Raw genomic sequence first — 23,137 nt, 5'->3', positions numbered from 1 at the left:
CTATAGTACACTCACTGTACACCTCATTTTGGTAGCTTATTTATCGAGTGGTTAATATTGCATGCCTGACTGCACTGGATGCTTTGTGGATACAGAGAATAGAATAAGGTCCTTGCCCTAGAGGAGGAGACTTTGCTGCTTTGTCGTAGTATATTACTGTTTCTTGAGGGCAAGCCTTGACTCCACAGTAAAAATCCAAGTTCTCAAGTTCTACAAGTATGTCATGCCTATCACAGTGCTACATACATCCCAGGATTTCAGAAAAAGACTTGCTAAATTGAATTAAATCCTCTCTCTCTCCCCCTCCCTCTCTCTGTCTCTAGGGCTTATGTAACACTTGAGGATGGTAGCTGAAGTGCAATAGCTAATTTGCTCTAAAATGGCCAAACCTAAGAGAACTAGTTCACTTGGGCTAGGCTAAAGGGGTAGGGGCAGTGGTAAGAAAGGAAAAACCACCCTGGTGTGCTGCCCCATCAACAACATGGAAAAGTTGCTCAACGCAAGTCCACTGTCCGGCTGGACCCCTGGTTACTAAGAGGTGGAAACCGCTGCAGGGTGAAATCAAATTCCGTGACTGAAAGCATGACAAGCAAAGGAGTGAGAAAAGGCAAAATCAGCAGAGTAGGGAAGGGGAGCAGCATAAACTTCCTTGGCCAGACTGAGCAGCAAAGGGCCATCAAAGAGGGACTGGCCTCCTTTGGACATAACTAAAGACACACCAGGCCAGCTGTTGGCAACCGCAGTTCAGAGCTTCACACATTTGTAGCAATAAAGGCTTGATGTTGGCACTTTTGGCTTCCAGACACCTGCTCCCCGAGGTGACAGCAGTGGGGGGCAGCTGCCCTGAGTGACTCTGAGGTAGACTCTCACACAGGTCCTGAGCTGGAAGGACTCGGACGAGTGGGAAACCCAAACCCCGGTCTTCTCCATGGGGCCCTAGGACAAGATGAAAGATCTAACGCAAAGCAGAAAAGCCTGGCGGGTTGGGGAGCAGGGCGGGAAGTAACAGAGGCTTCAGGCACCCCCTGTCTCTCCCACCGTAAACCGGAGGAGTCCTCTCCCTGCAGGCGGCCGGGCTGAACGATCCTCAGGCCAATCAAGGTGCCTGCTGAGTCTTGTGGCAACTACTGGCCACGATTTCCACCCATCTCTTGACCCGAGGCAGTGGCGGGGTCACCAGAGCCCCTGGTCCGGGCCTCTCCGGGCGCCCGGGACGCTGAAGCTCGAGCTCCTCCTCTTCCCTCCCTCGGCCAGTCCCTCCCCCAGCCGTAGAAGAGGGGGGGGCCGGGCTTGGCCCGGCGAGGCCCGTGCATTCCAGAGAGCCGAGCGAGCTAGAGCAACAAAGGAGCCGGGTAGTTGGCGGGGAGAGTCCCGGGGCTGCGGCACAGAGCAGCCAAGTGGGCGTCTGGGCCGTAGGCTGGCGCGAGGGTGGAGCCGGGAACCTAGTCCAGCACTCCCGGCCCGCGCCTGGCCTCCATCGCGGGGCCGGGAGGTGGTTTTAATGGTGGGAGAAGGAATGGGGCTAGAGATTGGGGGCCCAGGGGGCTCCCGCAGCTGAAGATAACTAGGATTGCCAGGGGAAGGGGTAGAGAGTTGTGCATCCCGGCCCGAGCCTCCACCGCCCAACATGGGCCCCGGGTTCCAAAGTTTGCGAAGTTGGGCGCCTAGGGCCCGCGGCGCGCAGAGCGTCCGGGGGGGCCCGGCACCGGACTCGCGGGGCGCACTGGTCGCCTGAGCTGCCCCCGAGGCCCCAAGGGTTGCGCGTGTGGCCTGGGGGCTCCGGAGAGCGGGCGGGGGCTCCAGGGCTTCTGCTGAGTTGGCGGGTTTGGCCATGGCCGCTGACCGCCTCGCACGGGGGCCGGCGCTCCTGCTCCTGGGGCTGTTGCTGCTGCTGCTGCTGGGGGGCCCGGGCCGGGGGGCGGCCTTGAGCGGGAACGCGACCCGGCCTGGGCCGCGGAGCGCGGGCGGGAGCGCGAGAAGGAGCGCGGCCGTGACCGGCCCTCCGCCGCTGCTGAGCCACTGCGGCCGGGCCGCCCCCTGCGAGCCACTGCGCTACAACGTGTGTCTGGGCTCGGCGCTGCCCTACGGGGCCACCTCCACTCTGCTGGCCGGGGACTCGGACTCCCAGGAGGAAGCGCACGGCAAGCTGGTGCTCTGGTCGGGTAAGCGCGCGGGAGCCGGAGCGGGGGCTGTGGTGATGGGATGCGGGGATTCTCGGAAAGAATAGGCTCAAGACTGAGCTTTTGAGAGGGCGGGAGCAGCGCCCGGGAGAGTTGCAAGAACGGATTCTGAAACTTTGGGGGCAGGCTGTATGCAGGATGGGACCGTCGGTGATGAGGCGGGAGGGCGAGGAAGTTGAGGAAGCGGATCACAAAGGCCTGAGCAGGGTGGGTTTGCAAAGGAAAAGGGGGAATGAGGGGCCCAAGAGCGAGGGGGATGGTGGCTCTGAGCCACAGTAAAGGACTTTTTTTTTTTTTTTTTTAAGAAAAGGAGATGCTCCACGTAGGTGCCACTATGGAAGCGGGGTCCTCGGGAATTCAAGGAGGTGTTTAGACCTTGGAGAAGAAACTGGGAAATCGAATTGGCAGGAAAAAGGGAAGATGGGGGTAGAAGATTTAGGCATTGAGGGAGAGGGTGGGGGAAAGAACTGAGTGAAATTTTTGAAGGGTAAGAAACCCCTGGTGATGAGTAATTAAAAGGTAACCAGAAAGTTCCAGAAATCTTGTTTTGGGAGACAGAAGTCCAGTGATCGTGTCTTGCTTTGACAGGAGATTTCAGTTTCCTCATCTGAAAAATGGGGACTCGGTTCCTTGTCTGAGGTTGTGAAGGAATGAGACTATTCTAATGATCATTTGTGGGTTCCTTGGAAGTTTGGACCCTCAGGCTGGTCTGGGCTGAGGAAGGACACTTAAGTGTGGGATGTCTAGAGCCCCCTGGATACTTTCATGGTGGTCTGAGGTCCCAGAACCCTCACCTCATGGTGAGATTATGACCCAGCCTGAAAAAATGCAGACTGAACCCAAGCAGGTCCTTCTTTAGCAGTGTGGAGTGGATTAGCTCCCCACCTGTCACTCTTCTGGGCTGGGGACCTAAAGAGAAGGGGAGGGAACTGGCCTTGCCACCCCTTGCTTGTAGCTAGGGTGACTCCAAAATTGTCCTTGAAGAAACAGGAAATAAAATCAAAAGGCAGGAGCAGACCTGGCAACCCTCAGTCTTTTGATAGGCCTTGGATGCCCCACATCTCAGTTCTGCCCCAGGGATGGGTAAGGATCCTGATAGGGGAGTGTTTGTAGGCTGCCTGTCATTGTCAGGTTGGCCACTAGAGTTCTCAGAGTCTTTGCCGGGTGTTGGACAAAGTCATGTCATTCCTGGCTTGGTACAGATGCCAGAGGAAGAACCTGGAGGATGGTACCCATGGTGGAGCCACATCCTTTGTGGGTATCAGGTTCTGAAGTCAACATGTAGGCAGAAACCATGTGTAATCAACAGTAGCTTTGAAAAATCCATAAATGGCCACAACATAAGGTCTATGTGATTTTGCATACATACTCTTTTATGGTAATATGTTTGTATGAATGTGCAACATATAGTAATGTACAATATATAAGAAGGGGCATACATAGAAAATATAATTTTACTTTTAAAAATTACATAAATGCAAAAGAGCAGAAGAGGGAAAGGATTTTTAAAAATACACAAAAGAAAGGTATAAACAAGGTTTCTTTGAGTTTAGGAGCCAGCTGTATGGAAAATCTAAATGTCTCAGCACTAGGACTTCCCTGGTGGCGCAGTGGTTAAGAAATCTGCCTGCCAATGCACGGGACACGGGTTCGAGCCCTGGTCTGGGAAGATCCCACATGCCGCAGAGCAGCTAAGCCTGTGAGCCACAACTACTGAGCCTGTGCTCTAGAGCCCGTGAACCGCAACTGCTGAGCCTACGTGCCACCACTACTGAAGTCCGCACACCTAGAGCCCGTACTCCGCCACAAGAGAAGACACCTCAAATGAGAAGCCTGCGCACTGCAGCGAAGAGTAGCCCCTGCTCGCTGCAACTAGAGAAACCCTGCGTGCAGCAACGAAGACCCAATGCAACCAATAAATAAATATTCCTGTTAAAAAAAAAAAAGTCTCGGCACTAGAATCTCACCCAGTTCTGAGTTGTTCACACTATGAGAGAATATGTGTTCATTCTGTCTCTCTCTCTTTTTATTTATTTATTTTGCAGGGGCCCATGGTCGAATTCTCCTAAATTAAGTGCATGTGTGATGCTGCCCTTCTGTAGTTTCCATCAAATCAGGCAGAAAGGGTATGAACCTCTCTCCAGCCCATACTCCTGAGAGCAGCTGCTGAGCAGGCAGAAGTGGTTTTGGCAGGAAAGTTGAGGAGTCAGAACCATCCGCGGGCTATGTGGGTTCGAACCTCACTAGCTGTGGCTCTGGTGGGGCAGGGTCCTGCAGGGGTGCCGGCCCTGAACCCTGGTCCTTAGTTCATTCTGAGCTCTTCTCTGCTGCCACCCTTCATCCCTCAGCTCAGTCCCATTCCCATATGTGTTCTGGGTGTTCTTCTTCTGCGTCTGGTCTTTCTGCTGGATGTTTTATATGAAGTAGGGCCAGAAGCAGGAGTTGGTACCAGCTGGGTCAGTGGGTGGGTAGTGAACTGGAGCCGAGTGTGAGAATCACAGACAAGCCTTCTGCTGGGGGGTTCTGGCTAGTGATTTTTCCTGTCCTGAGCTGGTGGTCTTGATTTGGCTTTGGACGTGGTCAGTGTCATCTGGCCCTTGGAGGTGTTTTTGTGGGTGAAGGTGATTTAGGTTGTCTTCATCTGTAAACTTTTGAAAGTAGAGACTTCTTTACTTTTTTAGAAGTCTCAGAGTTCTGAGTACACAGCTGTCCACATTCAGTTAGGTGTCGGGTGCTTGCTATATGTCATTCTGGATCAGGTTCTGGGGCAGATAAAGGCAAAGAATACCGAAAAAAAAATAGACAAAGAATTCAGACAGGATCCGAAGACAGATAATTAAACAGGCTTTAGCAACACCTCTGAGAGGTATTGTGACCAGGTGGGATGCTGAATGAACACAAAGGACTCTGGGGCGCAAGGGAAGACCCCCAGAGGAACTGACATTTAACCACAACCTGAGAAATAAGTAGGAATTACTGGGGCCAAGGAAGATTTGGGTGGGAAGGATAGGAGGAGGGGATAGCATGCACAAAGCTGTAGAGGTGAGAGGGCTTGGTACTTTTAAGGAAGTATAAAAATTTCAGCAGAGCTGGATCAAAGCATTTGAGGGATAGGATTATAAGAGATAAGACCTAGAGAATTAGAAAATAAAGGGATCCATACCCCATATTAGGAAATTTGGTTGTTTTCCAGAAGATAGTATGGAGCCACTGAAGGCTTTTAAGCAAGAGAGAGATGTAATCATGTTTGCATTTTAGACCAATCTCTTTGAGTACTGTGTGAAGAAGCCACAGGAGAAGGGAAATCCTGGAGCCTGTTTGCTTGTTTAGCAGATGGTTGAAGTAGTCCAGCTGAGAGATGATGGCGGTCAGGACTGGAGTAACAGCTTGGAGGAAGTGGTCAGATCCCGGAGCTTCAGAGGTAGAACCGATGGGACTTGCTGATGAGAGAGCTGGAGGACCCAGGTTTTAGGCTTGGATGGAAGGTGGTATCATTCCCTTTCGCTAAGCTGGAGAATGCTAGAGAAGGAGGAGGTTTAGGAAGAAAGTATGGGTCATGTGAATTAGAGACCTTCATTGGAAGGTCTATGTGGAGGTTCCCAGCAGATCTGGAATAAGAGTTGCTGAAGACAGGTACCCACTATGAGCTTCCTCAGCCTAGATTGCTGAGCCTTTGGAAGGATGCCATCAAGTGAGGAGGTCTGCAGCTGAGGTTGGGCCAATTTCTAGGTTTATATAGAACTCAGGTCTGTCTCTCCTATATCTTTCCACTCTCTCGACTTGGGCTTCTTCGGGCACTCAGCATCTTTCCCCAGGATAGCTTGAAATGTCTCCTCTCAGGCATTCCAAGCTGCCCAGACAAACATACCATCCAGGCCATGGTCCACCTTCAGCCAAATCTGGTTGGTTTGGTAAATGGGGCAAGAAAGCAGAGAGACCTGCGGCTGGCAAGAGAAACAGGTCCCTGAGAGCCAGCACGTAGCCTCTTTGACCACTGCTGTGCTGTGTGTGCGCACAGGGGTGTGCGGCCCTGTCATCCAGCCGGGGGCAGCCAGTGGGAAAGAGCTGGAGAAGCTGGGAGGAGTTTCTCATTTGCCTCCCAGACACTTAGATGAGAGACTGAGAGGAGGTCTGTTGTTGGTGATGGTAGGTTGTTTGCAGGGGCAGATCAGGAAGAATTTCCTTAGAGCTGTTCTCAAACCTGGCCGATGATCAGAATCATTCTAAAAGTATACATTTTTAGAAAGTATAAAAATACAGAGAAATACCCATGGGCCCAAGTTTTCATTTTTGCATCAGATTGTTAAGTTTTTAATTGTGAAATGTAGCATGTATACAGAAGGCGAATAAGACACAGAGGTACTAAATAACAAATAATTATAAAGTGACCCTTGAGTCAAGTGATGGTGGGGCCCCCCCAGGAGCTCCCTCTTTGTTTTTTCCAATCACATCCCCCTCCCTCCTCTTCTAGAAGTAACCAATGCCCTGATGTTTTTGATAATTGTTTCCTCTTTCCTCCATAGTTTTACCATCTAGTTTTGGAATCCCTAAACAGTGTATTTCAGTTTTGCATGTTTTTGAACTTCATACAAGTGGAATCATGCTGTGTGTATTCTTTTATGTCATTTCTTTTGCTCTACATTATTTTGTAAAATTCATCCATGTTGTTGCAGCTTATTTTTCATTGCTGAATAGTATTCCATTGTAGAATACATCACAATTTATTTATCTATTTTGTTGTTCTTAAACATTTCTTAAAAATATTTGTTCATTTATTTAGGCTGCGCCAGGTCTTAGTTGCGTCACGCAGGATCTCTTAATTGCGGCACACAGGATCTCTTAATTGTGGCATGCATGTGGGATCTAGTTCCCTGACCAGGGCTCGAACCCAGGCCCCCTGCATTGGGAGTGTGGATTCTTACCCACTGGACCATCAGGGAAGCCCTACCACTTGTAGTTAACAATGTCCTGGAGGTGTCTACTGAGCCCGTGCACCTAGAGCCCATGCTCCACAACAAGAGAAGCCACCGCAGTGAGAAGCCTGTGCACCACAATGAAGAGTAGCCCCTGCTCGCCGCAACTAGAGAAACCCCGCGTGCAGCAACGAAGACCCAACGCAGCCAAAAATAAAATAATATGGCCATTTAAAAAAAAAAAAAAGAAGTGGTAATAGTAGCAGCACTGGGACCTCCTTGGAGGTCCAGTGGTTAAGACTTCACCTTCCAGTGCAGGGGATGCGAGTTTGATCCCTGGTTGGAGAGCTAAGATCCCACATGCCTCGTGGCCAAAAAACCAAAAACATAAAACAGAAGCAATATTGTAACAAATTCAATAAAGACTTAAAAAAAATGGTCCACATAAAAAAATATATTTTTAAAAATAGTAGCATCTTTCATCCTTGACATTTTCTTCATTCTAAAGAGAAAGCTTTTCTACCTTTCACCATTAAATATGATGTTTGGTGTAGGTCTCTTGTAGTTATAAATATTTTTATCAGATTAAGGAAATTTTCTTCTATTCCTAATTTGCCAATTATTATTTTTATCATGGATGGACACTGAATTTTATCAACTACTTTTTCTGTATCTATTGAGATGATCATATGATTTTTTCTTCATTAATCTGTTAACATGGTAAATTGCATTGATGAAATTTTCTCTTTTTTAAAAATTTATTTTTGGCTGTGTTGGGTCTTTGTTGCTACGTGCGGGCTCTCTCTAGTTGCAGTGAGCGGAGGCTACTCTTCATTGGGGTGTGTGGGGCTTCTCATTGTGGTGGCTTCACTTGTGGAGCACGGGCTCTAGGCGCATGGGCTTCAGTAGTTGTGGCACGTGGGTTCAGTAGTTGTGGCTCACGGGCTCTAGAGCGCCGGCTCAGTAGTTGCGGCGCACGGGCCTAGTTGCTCCGTGGCATGTGGGATCTTCCTGGAACAGGGCTCGAACCCATGTCCCCTGCATTAGCAGGTGGATTCTTAACCACTGCGCCACCAGGGAGGTCCTGATGAAATTTTCTAATGCTAAACCGTTCTTGGAACAACGGTTTTCAACTTGACTGATCATTTGAATCACACATACAAAAATTCGTTTTTAAAGTTTAAATTGTGGCAAATGTTATTTTTAAAGTGTATAAATGTAGAAAAATGCAGAGACTAATATAACACCTGTGTCTGTATTTTTTCTTTTTGTTTCATATTTGATTAAAGGAATAAAACAAGGGAAATCCCTGGCGGTCCAGTAGTTAAGACTTGCAGCCAAAAAAAAAAAAAAAGACAGAAATAGAAAAAGAAAGAAAACGAAACAGATAAAGCTGATGTCCCCTTTCTTCTTGTTTCCAGTTTCATTCCCTTTTCTTCACTGGGGAGCTTCCTGCATCCCAGTAACTTGCATATTTATTTTTTAAGCTTAATTACTTTAATAAAATAGGTAGTATACGAACATAGTACAAAATTCTACAGTAGCAAAAGTTAAATCCTTCCACTTCTGTTTCCAGCTACCCATTTCCCTTCCCACAGGCAACCACCAACACTGGTTTGTGTGTATTCTTTTTTTTTTTTTTTTTTTTTTTTTGTGGTACGCGGGCCTCTCACTGTTGTGGCCTCTCCCGTTGCGGAGCACGGGCTCCGGACGCGCAGGCTCAGCGGCCATGGCTCACAGGCCCAGCTGCTCTGCAGCATGTGGGATCTTCCCGGCCCGGGGCACGAACCCGTGTCCCCTGCGTCGGCAGGCGGACTCTCAACCACTGCGCCACCAGGGAAGCCCTTGTGTGTATTCTTTTATTGATATCTAACATATGTACAAATGTAGATGTGTCCTTATTCTTTTTTCCTCCCATAACCAGTAGCAGCTCTCCAGGTTGTTCTCCACTCAGCTGCACCCATTAAACAAGACATATTGGAGATTGTTCCATTTCATTGCAAATAGTTCAACCCTGGATAGTGTGCTATTATATTGATGTGTGATATTTTATTTAGTGGGTCTACTATTGATGGATAAATATTAAGGACGTTTCTACTCTTGTTATTATAAACAGTACTGCAATGAATAATCTTATATACAATTTTTCTGAGCGTGTGAAGTGGAATTGCTAGTATAACATTTTACAGCTAATGTCAAATAGTCTCCACAAATGTTAACTAATTTTTAGTCCTACTAAAAATATACAAAAGTGCCAGTTTCCCCCCGACTCTTGCCAGTACAGCATTTTCAAATGTTTTGATCTTTATCCTTCTAAAGGTTAAAAAGTTATATGTCATCGTAGTTTTATTTCACATTTAATGAGTGAGACTGAACATCTCTTTATGTTTTTAAAGGCCATTTGTATCTTCTGTTGTTTGTCATTTGCCCATTTTTCTATAGGATTATGAATTTCTTATTGATTTGGAAGAGCTTTATGCATGCAAGGAAAGTAATTCTTTACCTGTGATACGTATTGGAAATATATTTTCTCAGTGTGTTGCTTTTCTTATGATCTTGTTTGTTTTTTACCCTACTGAATTTTTCTATTTTTCTGAAGTCTTTTCTTTAAATCTTTTATTTCAAAACTTCTGAGTTTTGTGTCATACTTCAAAATGCATTCTCCACTCAAAGATTTAAAACAACATTTTCCACTTTTTCTTCTAGTACTCTGATTTCTTAAAATAATGTAGTTATTTTTGATTCATCTGGAATGTATTTTTATGTAAGAAATGGGGTAAGGGGCTTCCCTGGTGGCGCAATGGTTGAGAGTCCGCCTGCCGATGCAGGGGACATGGGTTCATGCCCCGGTCTGGGGGGTCCCACATGCCGCGGAGCGGCTGGGCCCGTGAGCCGTGGCTGCTGAGCCTGCGCGTCCGGAGCCTGTGCTTCGCGGCGGGAGAGGCCACATTGGTGAGAGGCCGGCGTACCGCAAAAAAAAAAAAAAAAAAGAAATGGGGTAAGGATTCAACTTATTTTTTCCCTCGATGCCTCCTCAGTTGTCTTTTAATATTTATTTAATAATCTATTTTTTCCTTGGGTAGTTTATTTTTAAACTACAAAACAATATTTAAAATGAGATAAAAAGAAAAACAAATTACACGTTCAAAAAGCAAATCCAGAAAAATATCACAAATTCCAGAAAAAGAACACAATGTTGTTTGTGTGTGTGTGTGTTCTGGTTATTTATTGCTATATTACAGACCACTTCAAATCTTGGTGGCTTAAAACAAGAACCATTCCTTTTGCTCATGAATCTGTAGCCTGGACAGCACTCAGCAGGGATGGCTTGGCTTTCACTGGGATAACTGGAAAAGCTGGGAACTTGAAAAACCCAACATTTCTTTCTCTTTCTTCTTTTGGTCCCAGGGCCTCTCTATGTGGCCTCTCCACCAGGACAGCCTCGGGATAGTTGGTCTTATTTCATGGCAACTGGGATCCAAGAACAAGTGTTCCAAGAGAGACCCAGGCAAAAGCCAAATGGCTTCTTATTATTATCCAGGCTTGAGAGTCTGAGAACGTCACTTCCACCACATTTTATTGGTCGAGCAAGTCACTAAGGCCAGCCCATATTCCACAATATTTTTAAAAACTATTTATTTTTTAATTTATTTTATTTTATTTTTGGCTGTGTTGGATCTTAGTTGCAGCACGCGGGATCTTCATTGCGGCGCGCAGGCTTCTCTTTAGTTGTGGCTCACGGGCTCCAGAGCACATGGGCTCTGTAGTTTGCAGCACGCGGGATCTCTAGTTGAGGCGCTCGGGCTTAGTTGCCCCGCAGCATGTGGGATCTTAGTTCCCCGACCAGGGATCAAACCTGTGTCCTCTGCATTGGAAGGCGGATTCTATTTTTAAAAAAATAAATTTATTTATTTATTTGTTTATTTATTTTTGGCTGTGCTGGGTCTTCACTGCTGCACGTGGACTTTCTCTAGTTGCAGCGAGCAGGGGCTACTCTTTGTTGCGGTGCGCGGGCTTCTCATTGCAGTGGCTTCTCTTGTTGTGGAGGACGGGCTCTAGGCATGTGGGCTTCAGCAGTTGTGGTACGTGGGCTCAGTAGTTGTGGCTCACAGGCCCTAGAGCGCAGGCTGAGTAGTTGTGGTGCACGGGCTTAGTGGCCCCATGGCATGTGGGATCTTCCAGGACCAGGGGTGGAACCCGTGTCCCCTGCATTGGCAGGCGGATTCTTAACCACTGGACCATCAGGGAAGTCCCAGAAGGCGGACTCTTAACCACTGGACCATCAGGGAAGTCCCCACAGTATTTTTATTAAGCATGTGCCTGTTGTTCCTCTAAAATACCTATTACTCGAGGGAGCCCGTCCGCATTTAAAATATATTGCTTAAACATCCAGTAAAATTCACTTTTTCTTTCTTGTCACAGTTCTATGAGTTTAGACAAACGCATAGAATTCTGGATGCAGCCACTACATACAAGATAGAGAACAGTCCCATCACCCCCAAAGGTTCCCTCGTGTTGCCCCTTAGTAGGCAGAGCCCTCTCCTACCCTAGCCCCTGGCAACCACTGCTGTGTCCTCCACCCACACCCTCTCAGCCAAAATCTTTGAGACTGGGCTCTCCACCTAGAGTGATAAAGGTCCCCCAGGTGATTCGGATTTGAGTCAGGTCTCAGAACCGTTGCCCAAGGACATTGCTTCTTAAGTGACAGGAACTTGCTCTGCACCCTTGGAATAGATTTTGTCTAGTGAGAGCTGTGAACGGTCAGAGGCCTCAGATTACTAATAGTAACAGCTAATGTCTCCTGAGTGCTTAGTACGTGACAGGTACTGGGCTAAGCACATTTCATCCATTATCTCACTCTACACCACAGTTCCACAAGGTAAGTCTATTCAACATTATCTCCATTTCACAGATGAGGAAACTGAGGCTAGAGATAAAGTAATTTGTCTAAGATCACACAGCCAGGAAATGATAGAGCCACGAATTGGACCCAGGCAGGCTAATTGCAGTGTCCATGCTCCTTATCCCTCTGCTATATTACCTTCCTCCCAAAAAGAGCAGTTACCTGCTCACACCACCCCCAGCCTGGGCAGTCACCCACGTGGGCTCTCACATCCTCAGAAGCTTCTCCTAATACAACTTCTTGTTTGGGAAATAGGTGTTCCTGAAGCAGGGGTGATTCAGGAGGGGCGAAGGGGGTAGAATGCTGAGTGAGCCCAGCCACAGGGAGAGCAGGGTAGAGGCCTGGACTGGGGTAGGGGTGCTGGGAGACCTCCACCTGTTTCTTTCTGGCTGACAACACCTTTCCTCCCCGTGCACTGGACACAGCCTCCTCTGTTTCTCTCCATCTGATTTCCTGTTTCCTCCTCTGGCTTCGGAGTACCTGGCTCCCCTGACTACCTCTTCTTAAGCTCCAACCTGTTCTCTGTCTCACCTCAGCTTGGTAAGAGGAACAAGGGTCCTGGGGTCTGGGCAAGGGGAAGCACCTCCTGGTTCTGGTGCACGGGCCCTGTGAGGGTGGGTCCCACAACACTCCTTCCCTGTGGACTGTAGAAGGTTTTAACAATGTCCCTGAAAAAGTAAAAGGTAAATTGACCTGGTGTTCTCAGCCAGAGGTGCTAACACTCCGTTAGTGGGGCATTTGGAAATGGGGGCTGTTTCTTAAGAACTTTAATTGAATTGTAATATACACAGAGAAAAGTGCACAGTTTGATTTTCACAAAGTAAATCACCCATGAAACCAGAACCAGATCAAGAAATAGAGCATCACCAGTGTCCCAGACGTTCCTCTTCAGGCCTCTTCCAATCCCCACCCTGGAGTGGGAGGGGTGAGGAGCATTTTCTGGCTGTCACCAGGACTTAGGGGTTCTCTTGGCATTTAGTGGCCAGGGTCTAGGGATGCCAGATGTCCTGCGGTACCTGGGACACTCCTGCAGCACAAAGAACGGTCAAGCCTAAATGCCCTGCTGAGAAACGCCATGCCTGACTGTCCTGAGCAGTCATGGCCTGCAGCGTGGCAGAGAGCGATGCCTTAGACCCGGGGAACAGCGGTGCAGCTATGTCTGTCTGTGGGTCAGAGTGCTGAGGGGTCTTCACTGCAATGTGTCCACACTGTCGCTACCCCCAGGCCTCCGGAACGCCCCCCGCTGCTGGGCAGTGATCCAGCCCCTGCTGTGTGCTGTGTACATGCCAAAGTGTGAGAACGACCGGGTGGAACTGCCCAGCCGCACCCTCTGCCAGGCCACCCGTGGCCCCTGTGCCATCGTGGAGAGGGAGCGGGGCTGGCCCGACTTTCTGCGCTGCACCCCCGACCACTTCCCCGAGGGCTGCCCGGTAAGTGCTCTGTGGGGCAGGGTCTGGGCTGGGCAGGACCAGGCACGGGACAGGGCCCAGCAGGGGCAGAGGAGCTCAGTGCCTTCTCTTCCGGGAGATCCCAAGTCTACAGCCATGGCGTCAGCGAGCCACAGGCCCAAACTGAAGCTCGCCGAGCTGAACCAGTCTATTAGGGATGATCTATTTATAAAAAGATTTTTGAGCACCCGCTCTGTTAGGTGACGGGGAGTTACAGGAGTCGTGAATGACAAACCTGTGCTCAGGAAGTTTACTGTGTATTTAGGGAGTCAAGGCTTGCACGTGTAAAACAGCTAAGAGACACCAAGACGGGGTGTGATCTAGTTCTGGGTGATGAAGGACAGCACATTAATAATGATGATGATGATGGTAGTAATACTAATTATTATTATTTATTACCTTCCAAATACTATTATAAACATCTTACATTTATTTATTCACTTAACCCTTAGACCACACCATGAAGTATTGCTATCCTATAGATCAGGAAACTGAGCTAACAGAGAGGTCAAATAATTTGCCCCAGGCTGTGCAGTCACGAGGGGCAAGGCTAGGATTCAAATGCTGGAAGGTTGTCTGCGGAGCCTGTGCTCTTGGCCTCTCTGCCACGCTACCTTCGCGCCTCTTATTAAACCAAAGGTCACCTGCGCCTACCGCTCCCCTATGCGCTTTCTCCTCTTCTCTCATTGCCAGAATGAGGTGCAGAACATCAAGTTCAACAGTTCGGGCCAATGTGAGGCTCCCTTGGTTCGGACTGACAACCCCAAGAGCTGGTACGAGGACGTGGAGGGCTGTGGGATCCAGTGCCAGAACCCGCTCTTCACCGAGGCCGAGCACCAGGACATGCACAGCTACATCGCGGCCTTCGGGGCTGTCACGGGCCTCTGCACTCTCTTCACCCTGGTCAGCGGGAGGCAGGCCCGTGGGTGGAGGGTCAGGGGGGCGGCAGGGCCCAGGACCCTCAGGCAGCCTATAAAGTACGAAGGGAGCCGATTGTCACTGAGAGAGGCTGGGCTCTGGGAGAGCGGGGCGGAGGACTTGGCAGGGGTCCTCGGGGAAGGGTGGCGATAAGAGGGGTCCAGGGGTTCAGATAAGGGCAGCAGAATAACCCTGACCTCACAGAATGGGCCCCACTTCTCTCTTCTAGGCCACATTTGTGGCTGACTGGCGGAATTCCAATCGTTACCCTGCTGTCATTCTCTTCTACGTCAACGCGTGTTTCTTCGTGGGCAGCATTGGCTGGCTGGCCCAGTTCATGGACGGCGCCCGCCGGGAGATCGTCTGCCGCGCTGATGGCACCATGAGGCTTGGGGAGCCCACGTAGGTGTCTTGCGGACCCAGAGGCGAGGGTGAGGGGAAGAGACTGATGTGCGTTTTCCACAAAAGGGGCAGGTAGGTCTTGAAACAGAGAGTTCAGCGTGGGATTCAGCTTTGCCTTGTTGCACCCAAGGTCTCCAGCATTAGAGCCTGGACTGTTTGCATCTGTTCAAAGGGGCATCTTCTGTATCCTCTTCACTTCTGACCTGAGCCTGGTCTCCAAGCCCTGACTGCTAGGGAAGTCCTCCAGACCTTAGAAGCCAGGGGACTGGGGACAGGGTGGAGAGACTTCGTAGAGGGAGTACAGAACGACGGCCCCAAATGACGCTCCACATGTCTGTGCAGCTCCAACGAGACCCTGTCCTGCGTCATCATCTTCGTCATCGTGTACTATGCCCTGATGGCCGGCGTCGTCTGGTTTGTGGTCCTCACCTATGCCTGGCACACCTCCTTCAAAGCCCTGGGGACCACCTACCAGCCTCTCTCGGGCAAGACCTCCTACTTCCACCTCCTCACCTGGTCGCTCCCCTTTGTCCTCACTGTGGCAATCCTCGCCGTGGCCCAGGTATAGTGACTGGTAGGGAGTGGGGATCTGAGTGGGGCGGACTTGGGTGAGGGAGACAGTGACTGACTCTGTCCCCCCACCCCTTCCTGCTCTAGGTGGATGGGGACTCTGTGAGCGGCATCTGTTTTGTGGGCTATAAGAACTACCGATACCGTGCTGGCTTCGTGCTGGCCCCAATCGGCCTGGTGCTCATTGTGGGAGGTTACTTCCTCATCCGAGGTGAGTGAGGACCGAGTCAGGACTGGTCGGGCAGCAAAATGTGCTGAGCATCTGCTCTGTGTAAGTAGGAGCTGGGAGCTGCCAGCTCTGCTGCCTTCGAGGTGGGACCTCAGCCGCCTCATGCAGGACCTTGGTGCAAAGGGGAAGGTGCCCATGGGCAGGCCGTGGTGCAGGCAGCACCTTTGTGTGGGTCAGAAAAATGCTCCCCTTACTCCAGCTTCGTGCCGGGGCTCATGGCTTGTTGAGTGGAGCTTGGGCTGGATTCCAGCCGCTGGTCAGCCCTGGCCAGATACCCTTGTGTGGTGAACACCCTGAGTAACCACCCTGTCCGCATGGGCCAACTGGGAGCCTTCAGTCATGTGCGTGCGCCCTGAATTTATACACATGCTTGGTCTTTGGAGCTTCATTTCTCCTTTCTGCTCGTAGTGTGAGTGCGCACGCACACACACACACACACAGAGTTTTCACAACATGCACAGATTCTCTGTTTCCTCACTTCCCTGTCTCAGTCTGCCACCTCCACACGAAGCCTCCGTATCTTAGCTCATTTTCGTTGAGTGTTCTTTGTAAACTTCAGTTTCCTCCCCCAGCGCCATCAGTCTTCTGTTCAGCCCACCCCGTCTCCCTCTCTTTGGCAGTGGCTGAGCCTCTGATTTATATTTTGTATCTGTGTGATCCTGTGTGGCTAGTGTGAGCCACTAGCCACGTGTGTTGAAACTAATGCAGACTGAGATGTGTCCTAAGTATGAAATACACACTGCACTTCAAAGACTCAGCACATACAGGAGTAAACTCTCTCATGAACAATTTGTTATATGGATTACATGTTGAAATGATAATGTCATAAACAATGATTTATTGTTTATGAAATATATTGCAGTTAGCTTCATCTGTGTCCCTTTACTTTTTGAAGGTGGCTTCTAGGAAATTTGAGATTGTCAATGTGGCTCACATTATATTTCTCTTGGACAGCACTGTCCTGGAGTCTCTTCTTAGGCCTTTTCCATCATAATAGCTTTGACCTGCTGCCTTACTTGGGGAGGCCGGACCAGGACTGAGGCATCTTTCGTCTCCACTGACCGTCTGTGCCCTGCCCAAGGCTTTCCAGCCCATGGCGCATCTGCCACCAGCTGTGCTCCAGTGTCTCCAGTTCCCCAAGCTTTAAATCAGCCCAGAAGTCATCAGACGTGGGACTCTAGGACCATGGGGCCCTCCCCTGCCATGCACCTATTCCTCCCAGGAGAGTGGCCTGGCCTCCACTAACGTCTGCCATCTCCCTTCTGTTCAGGAGTCATGACCCTGTTCTCCATCAAGAGCAACCACCCTGGGCTGCTGAGCGAGAAGGCAGCCAGCAAGATCAACGAGACCATGCTGCGCCTGGGTGAGTGCCATCCCAACACTACACCCTCTGGGGGAGAGTCTCGGAGGCTGAAGTACATTGTGGGGCAAGTTAGCAGCCAGGGAGGCAAGATAAGGCCGTGTGTGTGTGTGTGTGTGTGTGTGTGTGTGTGCGTGTGCGTGCGTGTGTGTGTGTGTGTGTGTGTGTGTTGGTGCTGATGGTAGTGGTGGTAGCAGCTGAAAAGAGAAGGTAGCAAAAAAAATAAATAATTAAGGAGAAGGTAGCTTCTTTCTCAGTTGGAAGAATTCAAGTTCATGTCTAGACTGCTTCCTCATGTCTACTTCCCTCCTGCTGGGACCCACCCAGAGTGGCCTTAAGCACCTCCAAAATCTTGTCTTATTTTGGAGAAAACAGTTCTTTTTAAAATTTTTTTATTGGCGTATACTTGAATTACAATGTTGTATTAATTTCTGGTGTACAGCAAAGTGATTCAGATATAGATATAGATATATTCTTTTCCATTATGGTTTATCACAGGATATTTTTTTTAAGTTTTCATGTAATCTTTTTTTAAAATTTCTTATTTATTTGATTAATTTTTTTATTTTTGGCTGCGTTGGGTCTTCGTTGCGGTACGCGGGCTTCTCATCGCGGTGGCTTCTCTTATTGCAGAGCACGGACTCTAGGCTTCAGTAGTTGTGGCACTTGGGCTAAGTAGTTGTGGCTTGCAGGCTCTAGAGCGCAGGCTCAGTACTTGTGGTGCATGGGCTTAGTTGCTCGGCAGCGTGTGGGATCTTCCTGGACCAGGGATCGAACCCGTGTCCCCTGCATTGGCAGGCGGATTCCCAACCACTGCGCCACCAGGGAAGCCCCTATCACAGGATATTGATTATAGTTCCCTGTGCTATACGCTAGGACCACGTTGTTGAATGTATTTTATATATAGTAGTTTCTATCTGCTAATCCCAAACTCCTGATTTATCCCTCCCCCGCTTTCCCCTTTGGTAACCATAAGTTTGTAGAGAAAACAGCTCTTAAACTGAGCCCAGCACAAATTCACCCCAGACTCAGCTGTCTCTCAGGCCCGAGTGGGCGAACACCCTCTTCCCCACTGCTGCTTCCATACCTGGGATTGGTGACGCCCTGTCCCACCCCTGTCCCTCCGCAGGCATTTTTGGCTTCCTGGCCTTTGGCTTTGTGCTCATCACCTTCAGCTGCCACTTCTACGACTTCTTCAACCAGGCTGAGTGGGAGCGCAGCTTCCGGGACTACGTGCTGTGAGTGGGGGGCTGGAGGCTTGGGGGCAGCAGTGGTGGGAGCTGGAGACCCTCCTCTGCTGTCCAGCAGGGGTCTGCCAGGTCCCTGCCTCAGATGACAGGAGAAACTGCCCATCTTGCTCTGGGCGCTTAAGCTGATAGTTGTTCTGTAATTTGCAAACATGGCAGACAGCCCTCTGGGTCCCTGCCCAGCTCCACCCTTCCCTTTCACCCCCAAGGCTCTCCGGCTGGTATGTTTGTAACTGTTAAGCCATCGTGTGTTTTGGCTTCTCCAGCTGACTCTTGCATTGGCCACGGAAGTTGCTTGCTATTTCTCATAGACTCTTTACAGAGCTTCTTGCAAATCCCTGCACAGAAGTAGTTACCTCTCTACCGTAGGTTAACAACCCATTAATGTTTTCTGGTTTTGCCTGTGCTTTTTTGTGTTACGATGAGGATGAATCTGAGAAGGTAACACATCTCAGCTGCCTAAAGAAGTGCAGTACCTACCGATACCAAGAATAGCAGTTAAAATGCTCATTAAAATCTGACTGCTTCCGACCCTTCCTTAAAGGCTCCAGCTTCCAGCGTGGGAAGCTTTACACCACACCGATGCCTATGTCCCTCCCCCAGAGATTTGATTTAATTGTCTGGGGTGTGGCCCAGACATCAGGAGTCATTAAAAGCTCCCAGGTGACTCTAATGATCACCCAGGATTGCACATCAGGGCTGTGGGCTTCCCTCTTTCTAAAGTGTTTGGATTGATCGTCTGGGCACCCACCCAGGAGACTTAGAAGGCCTCAACTGTGTCCTACCCCTCACCACAGGTGCCAGGCCAATGTGACCATCGGGCTGCCCACCAAGAAACCCATCCCCGACTGTGAGATCAAGAATCGCCCTAGCCTCCTGGTGGAGAAGATCAACCTATTTGCCATGTTTGGAACTGGCATTGCCATGAGCACCTGGGTCTGGACCAAGGCCACGCTGCTCATCTGGAGGCGCACCTGGTGCAGGTGGGGTCAGCAGCAGCCTGTCCTGACCCTGCTGCCTTGTTCTCTCAGCCTCGGCATTTGTTAGGCTTTGTCTGGTCTCAGGTGTCCCAGCACAGCCTTGAGCAGGTGTGATTTCTAAGGGCCTGCCCTGAGCAGCCGAAAGCTGCCTTTTCTGCGGCTCACCACTGCCCCCTGGTGACACCTCCTGTCCTTGGGAGGATGGGCCAAGGGCTGAGCCAGCTGCCGGTGTCTTCTAAGAGTGGAGTGATTTGAGAACGGAGCGCAGGAGCCCTGCGTTCTAGGCCCCCTTTTTGGCACAGAAGGCCTCTACCCCTCAGGGTCCTTGAGGCCGTCTGGAGGCTCCCTTCCTGGATGGAACGGATCCGCTGGTTTTCTGCAAGATTTGAGGGGAAGCAGCTGCCCCTCCATGCCGCTTCCCCCACCCTTTCTGCCCTCAGGTTGACGGGGCAGAGTGACGATGAGCCCAAACGGATCAAGAAGAGCAAGATGATCGCCAAGGCCTTCTCCAAGCGGCGCGAGCTGCTGCAGAACCCAGGCCAGGAGCTCTCCTTCAGCATGCACACTGTCTCCCACGACGGGCCTGTGGGTGAGCCTCCACCCCATTCCCACTTTCCTTCTAGGCTGGTGTGGCCTCATGGACTGTTTGGAAGGCTGTGAGGAATGGCTCCCTCCCCTCTCTCACACATTGGTTCTTCTCCAGTCCCCACCCTGCCCCCATCCCAGGCCACCCTCCCCTCTCTGTTCCTGCCCCTGGATCTTGCTTGCTGGTGCTTTGGTTCCAAAGGACTCATCTCCCTCGCCTTCAACCGTCTTCTCCAGCTCTTCTCCTTGGGCTACGGGAAGTCAGGTTCCAGGGACTGGATTTCTGGCCTCTCGTGAGGCCCCTCTCTTCAGACTGGGAATGGGTAGAGATTGCTGTGTTCACTAGGGTGGGCTTTCTGTGCTAAGTCGAGTGGGAGCCATGGGTTGGGGGATGGTGAATGATGCTAAATAAGGGAGGAGCGGTCATTGTGGGGGCCTGGGCAGTCATGGTACCTTATCCTTTCCTTCCATCCCCACAGCGGGTTTGGCCTTTGACCTCAATGAGCCCTCGGCCGATGTGTCCTCTGCCTGGGCCCAGCATGTCACCAAGATGGTGGCCCGGAGAGGAGCCATACTGCCCCAGGATGTGTCTGTCACCCCTGTGGCAACTCCAGGTATGGGGTTCCGGCTTCTGTAGGAAGGTGGGGGACGTAGAGGCTGGAGGTTCCTGGGACTGGAGTGCCAGGGGCTGCCAGCAGGGGAGTGGGGGGGGGAAAGCCTTGGAGGATCTAAAGTGTGGGTTCCTGAGCTAAAAGAGTAGAGTCCCGAGGAGAGAAGGCATGATGTGGACAGAGTTAGGGTCCCAGGCTCACGTTCTGTCTCCCACTGTCAGTACCCCCGGAGGAAAAAGCCAACCTGTGGCTAGTTGAGGCAGAGATCTCCCCAGAGCTGGAGAAGCGCCTGGGCCGGAGGAAGAAGCGGAGGAAGAGGAAGAAGGAGGTGTGCCCGCTGGTGTCGCCCCCTGAGCTCCACCACCCCGCCCCGGGCCCTGCCCCTGCCTCCAGTGCTGTCCCTCGACTGCCCCAGCTGCCCCGGCAGAAGTGCCTGGTGGCCGCGGGTGCCTGGGGAGCTGGGGAAACCTACCGACAGGGAGCCTGGACCCTGGTCTCCAACCCCTTCTGCCCAGAGCCCAGTGCCGCAGCCCCCATGGCCTGGGCGCAGGGCCGACGGCAGGGGCTGGGGCCCATTCACTCCCGCACCAACCTGATGGAGGCAGAACTCATGGACGCAGACTCGGACTTCTGAGCCTGGAGAGCAGGACCTGGGACAAGAAGGAGGAACAAATACCGTTCGGAGGCTCTTCTTCCTGCCTGAGAGTGCTTCTCCAGGGTCTCCTCTTCCTGAGAACCTGAGGGCCCAGTGCCCTCCCGGGAGAGCTCAGTATGTCTGGCTCACGGCAGCAGGACTGTGGGAAAGAGCCCTGACATCTCCACGGACAGGCCTTACCCGGGGCGGGGCCCTGGAGCTCAGGGTCCTTGTTTCTGCCCCACCTGGCTGGCAGCGTCAGTCTCCAGTGGGGGTCATGGGGTATGCAGAGCTCGTGGTGGGCAGTAAAGGTGCAGGCAGGGGTGACGGTACTCAGAGTGGGCTGTGGTGACCAGCAAGGCAGGCTGCCCTTTTCGGTGCCACTGGGTGCCCTTCCCCGGCACTCTCAGGCCAAAAGTGTTGCTTGTGTCATTAGCCCTTTGTCCATGGGAGGACAGAGCTCCTTTCCCCCTCTTCAGGGTGGTTGCGGGGCTGGGAGTGCTTACTCCCAAAGGGCCTGTAACCTTTCTTTATAAAAGTGTCCAGCTGGCTCCACTCCAGGCCACTAAGCCACCCTGGGTTTTCCTGCACCCTTCTTCCCCTTTCCCATTTCAGTTCAACCAGGCCAACCTCTTCCCGTTTCCTGTTTGTTGATTAGGAGCCAGCATCGCAGCATTGTCTGTCCTGCCCCCAAACCCCACCCCTTTGCTGCTGGGCTCCATCTCCAGGTGAGAGATCGGTTCAGCTATGGAGCCTGGCGTGGCATAGAAGCAGTGAGTGACGGGGAGCCTCTGGGCCTCCAAGAGATGCATGTTATCTTTTCCTGTATCTGTCCAGTGGGGGATGGATCCTCTGACTTGAGGGGCTCCCCTGGGAAGCTGCTGACACTTCAGCCAGGCAGAAAAGCTTCCTTCAACTTCCACAACCAGTGGGTGAAGTTCCCACCTCCCATAACCCCCATCCGAGGCCCCAGTTTCGAGAACCAGACAGCAGGAAGCCTTAGCAGCTGGCTGGGTTCCAGATCAGGGGGTAGGGATAGGGAGACAAAATATAAACAGTAAATAAAAGGTTTTTGTATAAACTCTTGATGTGCTTCTTTCCATAGGCCCCGTCTTGACCTGTTTACCTGGTGCTGATCTAATTTGTCTTCCACTTCCTCTGAAAGCTATTCTGAAAGGCCAAGAGCTTGGTGCTAATGAGGTCACAGCTGACAGATGTCAGGCTGATGTCAGCTTAATGTGCTGGCTGTCCTTCCTGGCCAGTTGGTTCTGTATAAGGACAAAAGCTCTGGCCATAGCTGTCTCACTGGGCATTGATAATAAGACGAATGAGCAAAGAACATGCAGCTTGTCCCTGGAGTGATGAATGGAAGCAAGTGTCCCCCTGCTGGGGAGTGTTGATGGGCATGGCTCCTCATGGCAATCCTGGGCCCCCCTCTGGGGACCTCTTGCCTCAGCAAGGGATGTCTGTGGGACCAGGTGCGTTTGGATCCACAGATTCCTCCTTTGGGCAGTCAGAGGAATCCGGCTTCCCTGAGAGAAGGCTGCTAGCCTCACTTCCTCCAAAAAGATGTCAGTAGAAAACTGGAAACTAGGCTCAGGATCCTGTGGAAAGGAGATCTGTGTAGGAAAGGGGATGGTACCCACAGACAACTCAGAGGGTATTGTGGAATATTAACCATGCTTGTTTGGGGGCGTAGCTCAAGTGATGGGGACACAAGCAATTTGCCCAGAGCCAAATTCCAGGGGAAGAGGAAAGGGAACTAACACTGATCATCTTCTAGGTACTTTACATGTGTATAATGGTAATAATAATACTGCTAATAATGGCTAATTCTCACTCAATGCATGCTAGCTCTCTTCTAAGCCCTTCATATACCTAAGTGTATGAAGTGCATAAGGTGTATACATATACCTAAGTATATACCTCAGTGCAACAGACCTAAGAGGCACTGTTAACACCCCCAAGATACTGAGGCACAGAATGGTTCAATAGTTTGCCCAAGGGACTTCCCTGGTGGCACAGCGGTTAAGAATCCGGCTGCCAATGCAGGGGACACAGGTTCGAGCCCTGGTCCGGGAAGATCCCACATGCCGTGGAGCAACTAAGCCTGTGCACCACAACTACTGAGCCTGTGCTCTAGAGCCCGTGAGCCAC

At 50.8% G+C, this 23,137-nt stretch overlaps 1 protein-coding gene across 2 annotated transcripts; it reads left to right on the top strand.

The window, feature by feature from the left end:
• The first annotated feature begins 1,314 nt into the window (after window positions 1–1,314).
• Window positions 1,315–22,061, top strand: SMO (smoothened, frizzled class receptor). Of its 2 annotated transcripts, XM_060156710.1 has the most exons (13): window positions 2,029–2,162; window positions 12,422–12,536; window positions 13,221–13,426; window positions 14,138–14,347; window positions 14,592–14,764; window positions 15,107–15,326; window positions 15,422–15,545; window positions 16,834–16,926; window positions 18,053–18,161; window positions 18,968–19,153; window positions 19,591–19,739; window positions 20,215–20,349; window positions 20,568–22,061. In XM_060156710.1, exons 3-13 carry the CDS (start codon window positions 13,280–13,282, stop codon window positions 20,978–20,980), a joined length of 1,959 nt encoding a protein of 652 aa, XP_060012693.1. In that variant the 5' UTR covers window positions 2,029–2,162; window positions 12,422–12,536; window positions 13,221–13,279; the 3' UTR covers window positions 20,981–22,061. The 2 variants fall into 2 exon arrangements, with proteins under 2 accessions (XP_060012692.1, XP_060012693.1); XM_060156709.1 differs by lacking the exon at window positions 12,422–12,536 and having other exon boundaries at window positions 1,315–2,162.
• The last annotated feature ends 1,076 nt before the right edge of the window (window positions 22,062–23,137 follow it).

This window comes from Lagenorhynchus albirostris, chromosome 8 (assembly GCF_949774975.1).
Source record: "Lagenorhynchus albirostris chromosome 8, mLagAlb1.1, whole genome shotgun sequence".
Lineage (NCBI taxonomy): Eukaryota > Metazoa > Chordata > Mammalia > Artiodactyla > Delphinidae > Lagenorhynchus > Lagenorhynchus albirostris.
Note: the sequence above shows the minus strand (reverse complement) of the source record. Positions and strands in the feature narration are given on the sequence as shown.